Source organism: Trachinotus anak, unplaced genomic scaffold (assembly GCF_046630095.1).
Source record: "Trachinotus anak isolate AG129_WGS33_773 ecotype Australia unplaced genomic scaffold, CSIRO_AGI_Tana_v1 ptg000007l, whole genome shotgun sequence".
Lineage (NCBI taxonomy): Eukaryota > Metazoa > Chordata > Actinopteri > Carangiformes > Carangidae > Trachinotus > Trachinotus anak.
The window spans coordinates 10,150,070-10,161,867 of NW_027273858.1; the positions used below are offsets into that span (position 1 = coordinate 10,150,070).

Here is an 11,798-nt window from a genome sequence, read left to right on the forward strand (position 1 = left end):
TTATCTGACACGCCCACACAGGAAGTGTATTGCAAAATAAAATAAGTTCGCCATAGCTTACACCGTTGGACAGTTCTCTCTCTTTTCTATTGTTTACTATCTTACTTTGTTCGTGCCAAGACTTTTTTTTCACATTGATTTCATCCACCACCTGAAGTGCAAACATGTCTACTGAAAAGTGTTTCGCCAAAGGTAAGACGTACAGCGATCACTGTGCCATCTGAAGAGTCATCTGCAGGCCGCTACGAGGTTGAAGTTGTTATCGGTTCGACATTTAAGGGGAAATGTTTAGTTAAATTTATTAACTTCAAACAAACTGTCAAGTGCATATCAGAGGTCCGTACGTGTTCACTTTCTTATGCACTAAATGCACTGTTTTACATTATAACCCGAGAAAACTGAACCTGACATGTTTTTTTATCAGGAACATCAGCGATATTTTTTGCAAAGTCATTGTGATTTTGCATTACATGACCTCGTCAGACCGGTTCGTAAAGCAATGGATAACATGTGAGCGTATTGCAAATAGTTCAAAAATGGAACATCAAAATTGTGCTCAAGTGCAGTACTTGTTTAAATGGTCTTACCTCCCATCACAGCTGTTTAAATTGGAAAACTGTAAAAACTGTCACAGCCATGACAGAGGGAGACACACCATGTTAACGTCAAACAAGGGTTGTTTATTAAAGAATCAAAGCAATAAAATCATAATTCCTAACCAAAAAAACCCAACTCATGGAGGGTGACAATCAGTAAGTCAGTGTGAAGTGTATGTTGTGTGAGTGGACATGGTTGTAGGTGTTGTAAGGTGCATAAAACAAACAAATGAATGACAGAAGACCTGGAGCAGCTCCCAACACCACTGGAGATGCCTACAAAGAGAGGGGGAGAGAAAGAGAGAGACATGAGTAACAGGAAGTGTCTTTTATAGGCTGGTGAACACTGGGCCCGGGTGTCACCAGGAAGCACTAACGACCAGAGGTGTATAATACCATCACCGACCATAGGGGTCGCCACAAAACCCATAATAAAGCCAGCAAATATAAATCAGCATGCTCTCCTAGTAGCACTTTGTCATGCATGGAATTACTGAATTACTTTTTTCTTCTTTCAGGAAGCACTGCACCTGGTCCAGTCCCCAAAGGCCACATCAGGATTTACAGTATGAGATTCTGCCCCTTTGCACAGAGAACCAGATTAGTGCTGATTGCCAAAGGAATCAAGTAAAGAAACATTTTATTATACTTTATTTTCAATCACAGCATCACTAATACAGAGACATTAAAGTCCTGTACTCTGCGCATTTGATTGAAATTTGCAGAACCTGTTTTTGTGTTTCAGACATGAAACCATCAACATCAACTTGAAAGATAAACCTGACTGGTTCATTGAGAAGAATCCACTCGGTCTTGTCCCAACACTGGAGACGCCTGCTGGTGAGGTGATATATGAGTCCCCCATCACCTGCGAATACTTGGATGAAGTTTACCCTGAGAAGAAGCTGCTTCCTTCCTCTCCTTTTGGTAAAGCTCAGCAGAGGATGATGCTGGAACATTTTTCCAAGGTATATTTTCTGAAAACCTGCATCTAAATCTTAGGATTTTCTGCATATATCTACTGTAACAATCACCAAATAATCAGATTAATGCCACTGTTCTCTACAGGTTGTACCGTATTTCTACAAGATCTCAACAGGGAGAAACAATGGCGAGGATGTCTCAGGACTAGAAGCTGAACTGAAAGAGAAGTTTGCCAAATTGAATGAGGCAGGTTGTCAAGTGCTCTTGTTTCTTTACTAAACATGTGATGTGGTAGCTTGTTGTCCGTAGGCATGAGTCCGATTTAAATTGTCTACTAATTTTCATAAACAGTCAAAGATTATTAGTGAAGTGAGATCATCCCTGTGTCCCTTTATCCAACTGTCATTAATATAATGTTTATCCTACAGGACCTGGTGAATAAGAAGACCAAGTTCTTCGGTGGTGACTCCATCACGATGATCGACTACATGATGTGGCCATTTTTTGAGAGGCTGGATGTCTTTGAATTGAAACAGTAAGTAATAATCTCCCAGGACATTTAAAATAAATATATTTTATTTATGGAAGCATTTAAAGACCCCTCACCTTATAGTGGAGCAAAAAGTACAAATAGTCGGTACAGTACAAAAGTAAGACATGGAAGTCAAGTCCTCTTTGTCATCTTTCCTTCATGAAACCCAGTGCGTCAGATTTTATGTGACTGTACATGTGTTGTAGTTGAGTCTTAGGTAAATGATTCACTGCCCTCTGTCTTTTCAGCTGCCTTGACGACACACCTGAGCTGAAGAAGTGGACAGAGTGCATGTCAGAGGACCCGACTGTCAAAGCCACCAGGCACAGTGTGGACACCTACAAGGGCTTTTACAAGACTTACATTGCGGGAAAACCCAACTACGACTATGGCCTGTAGAAAACACTGACCAGAACCTTAAACCGTCCTTTTGATTTTGTGATTTTGGTTATGGCTGTTGTGGACTCGTGTGTTTTTCAAACTTTGATGTAATAGGAAATATGCTTCAGTGACATATCATGATGAGTTTACATTTCGGGGACCTATTTGAGGAAAATGTGTTTTTAATTGGACATTTTCCGACTTATTTTGCTATGGGGAAAGTATCAAATCATTATAACGGGAATGAGGTACAGTAATTGTATGACTCAAGTTGTTTTCAACAATCCATCTCAAATTGTGGCACTTTTTCTAATAAATTGTGGATGTAATGACTCTGACCTGAATCAAAATTTCCTGTCTGTGTTACAATAAACAAATCAAACATTTCTCATGCCATGCTACACAGGGTGGTCCCCTTTAATAAACTGAAGTGCTATCAAAGATTTGGAAATGTAACAGGCAAAATGAAGTTTTGCTTTCTAATAAGCAATAAAAAAATGACTACTTACATTGAACAACACTAAACTCAATAGCTGCCGGACTCACAACAGTAGGAAAACCAAAATACTGCTATGTTTGGTAAATTATTACTATTTATACTCGTGTAATATGAGGTATTTCTGTTAAAATGGAGACATGTATTTATTTATCCCTCATGTAGATAATTTGTGGCTGCTTTTTTTTTTTTTTTTTTTTTTAGAGCCAGTGGGATATATACTATACTGAACACTTCTCCTGGTTATACTTCTAAAACAAGCAATGGTTTTTAAGTTTCAGAACAGTCCTACTGAATGATTTCTTTACGCTGGAAATGGCCAGCGCTCACAACCTTTCATCTAGGCTGTGGTGTAAACCTCCGTTTGATAAGTGAGGTGTGTACTCTTGTAGGAGCACAGGTGCGTTCCTCAGCATCTCCTGAAAATGCCTGACTGTTGCAGCATAAAGCTCTGTCTGCAGCACCAGAGACCTGAACAGATTGATGGGCTCTGCTTTGCGAATTATCTTAGGAACATGGACTTCTTCTGGCACTTTACTGTTCCCAATGAGAACATGATGAAGCCTCTTCTCCTGTAGGCTCCTCTGCAAGAAGCTGAGCACATCCCGAAGCCTGTGCTCCATACTCTCAACGCCCCACACAGAAGGTCTTTTACTCAGCAACAAGTGCAACAGAGCCGTCTTCAAGTGGTAGTTCGTGAGGGCACTCTTTCCTGTGAGCCCTGTCTGCTTTCTGTGTAGGAAGGTGACAATCTGAAGACAGTGTAAATGACAGGAATTTTGTGGTAGGCGTTTAGTGAAATGTTTCAACAAATTCCTCTCGTAGACAGCAAAAGAGAGGGGCCAGTGTGGGTCTGGGGAGCTGTCACAATCTGACGGGAAGTGTGAGACGAAATAAGCATCCGTATCCTCCAGCTGAACCACTGGTATGATGTTCAGTACGATGACTTTCCCAGAGCGGAATCGGATCTTCAGAGCACCGGCAGCATCCAAGTTGCGAAAAGTGACCTCAAAGTCGTATTTGTGAGAGATGCGTCCCCACGCTTTGGTTACAGAGATCTGAAACCACTTCATGACTTGATCTTTGGCCAAGAAAGGTGTGTTCTTGGAGCAAAGCAGTTCATCAGGACTGTGGTCCACTTTGATGGCTTCATTCTTGCTATGCAAGAGACAAAGCATGTCCTCTCCCAGATTAGCAGAGCCACAGAGACAGCCGTCCTCGCTCTCCCCAAACCTTGTCACCTTTATCTTACCACAGCCCTGCATGTCTGGAGACATGTCACTGTTGGGGCTGCACCACAGATGGAACTGGAAGGAGTAAGGATCTGGAGGTGAGAAAGGCACTATAAGGTCGCACATTAGAGGCTTGCACACCTTCCAGCACTCAAACATGCTTCCAATCCCAACAAAGTCCCCAACTTCCATGTCTGCCTCCCTGTCGCACATACTCCTGAGTGATTCCAGTAAATCATCGGCAAAACCCTCAGCAAACTCCCTCACCCTCCAGTTTTCATGGGCTAAAGTGTAGGTACATTTGTCACAGAAGTTGCTCAGGACATTTTTATCTAGCACCATTGTCTTGGGGGTGATGGATCCACTCTCTGAAAATATGTCCTCATCCTCAGCTGGCCGGATTTCTGTGTCACCAAGATCCACCCTGCACATCTCGATAGTGAAGAATATGATGAAAGACACGGCGCTCCAAAAGTACCAACTATAACCTCCCTCCGGGGTGGCTTCTTCCGGCTTTGAGTCCAGCTGTGAGAGCTCTCTCTCCAGCTTGGCCTGCTCCATTTCAAGCCTCTCCTCATGCTCCCGCATGCGAGCCATCAGCTCTTCATCCTGGTCTGGGAGCGTGGTGTTCTCATGAGGAAAGAGCAAGGGATGGTTTAGTATGGCAGCGGCCACCACCACACACACACGTGCAATGGCCCCCTGCATCTTCGGCTAGTTTCTAACGTGCATATTTAAGCACTTCGCAGACGCTCAGGCAGCTGCAGCTCAGATCCTGAAACAAAAAAATAAATGGTGGTTTTAGTGAAAAGACAAGTGGATTTAAGACAAAAATGAGCAATGGACTGAATGAAATATTTGAAAATCATAAACCAGTTCATTTTGTAACGCACTCCACCCATCAGGGGGAGGAACAGATTGTTCCTCTAAATATAGAGGCAGTGGGCTGAGTGACGCACTCGTCCAGTATCAGACTGTGCAACATGGGAGGAAGGAAGATTGCGCCCTTTAGAAGAGTGTCGCTCTCCTGTGATAACCCTATTTAGTTACCAACATTGTTCCTGTTAGCATTTACATCCTGTTAACATCTTATCCAAAACAAGACGAATGTAACCTTTCTTTCTGGAAAACATCCAAATCAAGTTTGTAAACAATGAAATTCAGATTCTAAGTGAAACAATGTGGAAAAAAACTCACATTGACATTTTCTTTCCTGGACATCATCAGATAACTGACAAGTAACGCAATATACTGCACAGAAGAGGAAATTACATAAGTGTCTTGCTCAGGCCTCTGGTGCAACTGAAAGTGCACTTTTAAAAAGCCCCGGTGAGGATGGGCTGAATGACAAACTGTCATCATTGTGATGTTTAAAATAGAGGTATGCGATGAGCTTAAAATGGGACTTCCTCTGACAAATGAGAGACACAAGAAAGAGGAAGTGCAAATGCATCATGATCTCACTTTAACATCATGAGGTTAATAAGTGTTCTCAGTCAGACTTGAGCTTTAAAATGACAGCAGTAATTGCGGTGCAGTAACGCACCACGAGGGCAGGGAAGCTTCCCATGACTTACTCACTGGGATATTTTCCAACAATTACATGGCTCAGACCATCCAAACAAACATCAAGCCAAGAGGCCTGTGTTACACCGTATCCTGTTCATTTTTAGTTATTTAAGATCAGATTTAAGATCAGATTGTGACAGAACATGAAGACTTCGTTCAACATTAACTTTTCCCAAAAAGAGATTTCAGTTTACAGCTGCAAGGCTCTCAGAAGTCCTAAGACCCTTTACAGCGAGACTATCAAACACTTGAAATAAGAAATAACTCCTGTTACAGAAAAAGAACTGAATTAATAGCAATAAAACATACACTTGCTCGGCCTAAACTGGACTGATATGACCAGTAACTTATGTTTAATGTCAGTGCCACAACTCTACTTCCCCATATTTGGTATTTGTAAGCAGATACACAGTCATTTTTAGAGCAAATATATTTATAATAATTTGGGGGCTCCAGCTTCTCAGACCTAAAAATGCTGTGTGAAAGCGTAACATACATTTTTTTTCCCACAATTTTAATACGTTTTATAGCCAAAATGATTACTTGATTGAGGAAAATAATCAATAGATTAATTGATAAAGAAAATAACAATTAGTTGCAGCAATTTCATAAGATAACCACACATTTTGTAACAGCTGTCAGATGTCATGCGTTGGAGAAAAGAATATGGTATTTTCAGCTAGAATAAAGTGGAGTGGCTTGAAATAGAAATATAGTACAAGTAGTGTACTTTAGAATTAAAAAAAATTTTTCCACCAACGTTGCACCCACTGCACCCATCAGGCTGAGGGTGTTTTGGAAAAACGGAGTAAATGTGACAGGGCTGGTAAAGCGATGCAGTTCGGACTCAGCTCCTCCTCAGTTTTCTTAGCAACAAAACAGCGACCTCCACCTCCTCACGGAAATGCGGCGGCGCACAAACACTATTCCAGACACATGAGTCACTTTACAGCCTGCTGCCTAACAAGCTGTGCCCCAGAGGATTGTGCACGAAGCTTCAAATAATAAAAAATAAATAAAGAGCAACTTAAGTGTTCCTGAAAATGTAAGCATCGGCAGCATTGCACAATTTGTGGCAACATGATTGCACGTTCAGCGGCTTGGACTCGCTCCTCGTCGAGCTACACGTCAACTGAGAGGTGAATGCAGAGGATATTGGAAGAAGTTGATAAACCTACCTGCGCACTGCTCCCTGCGTTAACTTCACGGTGATAAACTTCACGTGGCGGGCTCTCCGGTGACAGCAGCCTCATCATCGGACCCGTGCGAACAACGAGGGAACAGTTTCAGAGCTTTTTTTTTTTTTTTTACTCGTTTCCTGACTGTGCGCTCCACCCATGGCGACAGAGACCGCCCAGCATCCTCCGCTCAGCCGGAGCAGGGACTGTGGCCTAAGGTTTCTTCAGTGTCGAAGTAATTCGGTGATAGTTGTCAGAACATCCGACAGTCTAGCAAACAGGAGCTGTTAGTGACTAATTCGTCACACTTTATCTTTTAAATTGGAAACAAACGCAAGCTAAAGAAATGGGGCTCAAGGTGTTGACTATAATTATGAGATCTTTTCTTGTAATTGTGAGATGGCAATATAGTATTTTAAGATTTTAATTTTTTTTGATTTATTTATATTGACTGGTGTATTTGCAGTGCCCTGCAGAAGTATCCACCCCCCTTGGTATTATTTCTATTTTGTTGCCTTACAACCTGGGATTTAAATGGATTTTAAATTTGAGTTTAAGTAATGGACCTACACAAAATACTCCTGATTAATGAAGTTGAATGGGGAAAAAAAAACTTGTTTTAAACAATGGTACTGAAAAATGGTGCATGCATACCCATTCAAGACCCCCCCCCCCCCCCCCCCCCCCCCCCCCCCCCCCCCCCCCCGCCAAGAGAGGGTCGTCCACCAAAACTCATGGACTGGTCAAGGAGGGCATTAATCAGAGAAACAACCAAGAGGCCAGAGATAACCCTGAAGGAGCTGGGCAGCTCCATAGGACCACTATAAGCTGCATATTGCACAGAGCTGGGCTTCATGGAAGAGTGGCCAGGAAAAAGCCATTGCCTAAAGGAAAGAAATGACCCTTTGAAATTTGCCAGAAGGCATATTGGAGACTCCCCAAACATGTGGAAGAAGGTGCTGTGGTCAGATGAGACTTAATTGAACTTTTTGGCCATCAAGGAAAACGCTATGTCTGGCACACACCCAACACCTCTCATCATGCCGAGAACACCATCCCCACAGTGAAGCATGGTGGTGGCTGCATCATGCTGTGGGGATGTTTTTCATCGGCAGGGACTGGGAAACTGGTCAGAATTGAAGGATGGATGGTGCAAAACATAGAGAAATTCTTGAGGGAAACCTGTTTGAGTCTTCCAGAGATTTGAGACTGGGATGGAGGTTCACATTCCTGCAGGACAATGACCCTAAACATACTGCTAAAGCAACACTCCCGTGGTTTAAGGAGAAACACGGAATGGTCCTGTCAAAGCCAAGACCTCAATCCAAGTGAGAATCTCTGGTATGATTTAAAGATTTCTGTACACAAGCGGCGCCCATCCAACTTGAAGGAGCTAGAGTAGTTTTGCCATGAAGAATGGACAAAAATTCCAGTGGCTAGACATGCCAAGCCTGGGGAGACGTAACCGAAGAGACTTGCCGCTGTAATTGCTGCAAAACGTGGCTCTACAAAGTATTGACTTTGGGGGGGGTGAATAGTTATGCACGCTCACGTTTTCAGTTTTTTGTCTTATTTCTTGTTTGTTTCACAAAAGAAAATATAAATACATTTTGCATTTTCAAAGGGGTAGTTATGTTGTGTAAATGAAAAGATATCACCCCTCCAAAATTCCTTTTAAATTCCAGGTTTTAAGGCAACAACATAGAATACTGTCTGGGAGTACAGTACAATGAAGCTGCAATGTATTCAATGTATTACAATGAAGAGATGGTGGTAGGTGTGGGAGATGGTCAACAAGGGCCAAATAGCAAATTTCTGCCCTGGGACCTCCAAAAAGGTTAAGCTTGTCATGCCATTGGCTGTGAGTACTTGGAATTCTATCTTTGTGAGGACCACTTTGAGTTATAGACCTTATGGAGTGAAGACATTTTGTCCTCTCAACATGAAAGGACACTATGAGATTTAAGATTTGGTTTTAGAGTTCAGCTTAGAAATGGGATTGAAAAGTAAGGGAGGGCCTGACTATGATTATGAGCATCATCACAAAGACAGAAGTAGCTGCAAGTGTGTCGGCATCCACAAGGTAGCGCTTTATGCTTGAGCAAAGCCAGACAAAAGCAAAGCAAAAGAGGACAGGGCACACTGGAGGCACAGACTGAGAGCAACTCATTCCTAAGAACAGGTTTTTCGGGTAAAAACGATAACAATAATCAAAGCTTTGACTTTGGAAACAGAAATCTACTGACTTACAGGCATAAACACATTAACATTGTCTCACACATTGTCAGACACTGTTACAGTACCGCTTAAAATCTTATGTGGATAATAACCTCAAAACTATTCATTCACTTGTCTAATTTCAAATTGATAAAATACAAAAGTGCCAGTGATGACTAATAGTCTACATTTCTCATGAAATGAAATGTTACAATTTTGTTTGGCAGTCTAACATGTAAAACCCCTCTGGCGAGACTATAAGTATGTTACGAAATGTCACATTTCGTCATTTCAGTGCAGGGATGACAAGCTCACAGAGCACAGAGATACTCTTTCTGCAGATTCTGTGGGACTGGTTAAGAGAATGGGAGAGCCTCCTCAGATCACCATTTTTTCCAGTTTTGTTCTCTCTCACTGTTTATGTGGGCTGCTGCTTTCCTTATTTTTGTCTGGATCTTCTCTGCTCCAGAATGGCACTTGTGTCTCGCTACAAGATCCAGCCTCAAAGCAAAGTGACATGGGCAGCGGCTCGGAGGTGTTTGTGCAAGATTATCCGCAACCATGTCTGTTTTATTTTCCCCCTCTCTGTTGGTTACTGGTACTTGAAGCCTGTGGTCTCTCCCCCTGTGGCACCTGCAGTGCTGGTTGTTGTAAAGGATGTACTGGCTTGCCTCCTCCTGTTCGACATGCAGTACTTTTTTTGGCATCTGCTGCATCACAAACTGTACTGGCTCTACCGTGTCTTCCACAAGGAGCACCACTTCTACACGGCCACCTTCTCCCTAGCGACAGAGGACACAAGTGTCTGGGAGATGCTGAGCCTCAGTTTCTTTGCAACACTGAACCCCGTGCTCCTCGACTGCCATCCACTCAGCGAGATGCTCTTCTTCATCACTAACATTTACCTGTCTGTGGAGGCTCACTCGGGCTATGACTTTCCCTGGTCTCCACACAGGTTGGTGCCCTTCGGCCTCTACGGAGGCGCTCAGCATCATGATCTTCACCACCTCAAATTCCAAGTGAACTATGCGCCATACTTCACGCACTGGGACAGAATTTTTGGCACACTGCACACAGAAAAAAATTAAGAAATACTGAGACTTTAAAGAGGATGTGATCATCAGAGTATGTGGATATTTTTCTTCTGCAAGACTGACGAAGACTGACTTTGATTTAACTTTGTTTTGATCTAAATACGTACAGTATGTGTGATATATAGATGCCAAAAAAAGCTAACATTTTTAAAGTCATACTCTACCCAAAATCTTTTGAGTATGAAACACAGCCACTGTTGTGCTTTGTGTTCAAAAATAGGTTTTGGTTTAGAAAAAAAGGTCTGTCTTAATAAAGTTTATATTCTTGATTACAGCAACCAATAACTGTTTCAGTGTTAAGACAGACTTGAAGAAATGTGAACTTTAAAGTTGGCTGTAAAAAGTTTGCTTGTTCAAGACAAACCGAAGTTCTGTCACCATTGTTGAAGAATGAGACAAAACTCATGTATTTACTTGTTTTTGTGACACATGTAATATTGTATCTGCCAGAAAACTAAGCCAACTATAGCATGCGTTCTCCATTTAAAAAAAACTGTTTCAAAGTATTGCATAAACCTACTAAACATCTAATCCATTCATCATAATATTAATTTCTGTTTGCTCTAACTATACATTTGCAATAGAATGTCAAATAGTGATATGATGTGATATTGATCTTTTTTGTAATTATCCTCCAGTTTGCTGGATTTATTAAAATGATGCTGCACAAAAAATGTATCTTTCAAATATCAATTCCTCCATCCCTGTATCTGTGGCCATTATGAATACACAGAGATGTTTAAAGGGGTTTTGGGATTGGGCCATTATCAAGTAACTCCTGACAACGGCCAAATCCCAATTTGATAACACAGAAAAACCTGTCCGCATGACTTGCTGTTGGAACACTCCCTAATATATTACAGCTGAACTGATACTTATGTAATAATTTTCCTGGCAAACCCTTTTTAATTGAGGGTATTTTGAAATATTACGCCCTATCTTCTGTTTGAAGAAGGTCAAATCCAAACTTGTTTCCCATCTTTATGACATATGATTGCACTAAGATTTTCATTAGTCCTGATTATCTTACATCTTCCAGAATTATTATCACAGTCATTAAAAAGAAAACTGACTTTTTGTCTCTTAAAGTCTTTCTGTTCACACATCAGTTTTTACTTATTGTCGTCACCATAATTGAAAGCAACAGCTACTGTGAGACTGATTTCTTTAAAAAATAAAAAAATACTCTTTATTCGCATTATCCATAACATCAATTACATTATTAAAGATTGTACATTAATTCATACATTCCACTCATCTTTTTTCAAACAAGTAATTTCTTTATTACTTCATCACAAAAACCGCCCTCCCACCCCCCACCCCCACCGTGTATATTAAACAAATACATGTAAAACAGAATTGAACAGACAATCATAAGGAGATAGACACAGATGATGATTTGGAGTTCCAAGTTGCACAAATAACAACACTAATGTGTCTGATATGATGCTGATATACTCAATAAAATCGTGTCTGGACGCCATTACAAGTTGCTTACATGATTTTTTTGTAAAGAAACATTACCCAATGTTAAAAGTTGGTGCCAATGTGGTAATAAAGAGAAATGAAAGTAGACGGG

At 41.3% G+C, this 11,798-nt stretch overlaps 3 protein-coding genes across 3 annotated transcripts; 2 read left to right on the top strand and 1 right to left on the bottom strand.

Annotated features, from left to right (window-relative positions):
- Positions 1-19: 19 nt before the first annotated feature.
- LOC139622797 (glutathione S-transferase omega-1-like) lies at positions 20-2,836 on the top strand. The gene is made up of 6 exons (XM_071480402.1): positions 20-192; positions 1,115-1,223; positions 1,342-1,564; positions 1,665-1,766; positions 1,949-2,055; positions 2,301-2,836. Exons 1-6 carry the CDS (start codon positions 165-167, stop codon positions 2,449-2,451), a joined length of 720 nt encoding a protein of 239 aa, XP_071336503.1. The 5' UTR covers positions 20-164; the 3' UTR covers positions 2,452-2,836.
- itprip (inositol 1,4,5-trisphosphate receptor interacting protein) lies at positions 660-7,559 on the bottom strand. The gene is made up of 3 exons (XM_071480401.1): positions 6,909-7,559; positions 1,099-4,936; positions 660-872 (listed from the first exon to the last, which is right to left on the bottom strand). Exon 2 carries the CDS (start codon positions 4,867-4,869, stop codon positions 3,256-3,258), a length of 1,614 nt encoding a protein of 537 aa, XP_071336502.1. The 5' UTR covers positions 4,870-4,936; positions 6,909-7,559; the 3' UTR covers positions 660-872; positions 1,099-3,255.
- A 58-nt stretch (positions 7,560-7,617) lies between these two features.
- Positions 7,618-11,684, top strand: LOC139622801 (cholesterol 25-hydroxylase-like protein). Its single transcript, XM_071480408.1, has one exon. The coding sequence runs from the start codon at positions 9,389-9,391 to the stop codon at positions 10,211-10,213; it is 825 nt and encodes a 274-aa protein (XP_071336509.1). The 5' UTR covers positions 7,618-9,388; the 3' UTR covers positions 10,214-11,684.
- The last annotated feature ends 114 nt before the right edge of the window (positions 11,685-11,798 follow it).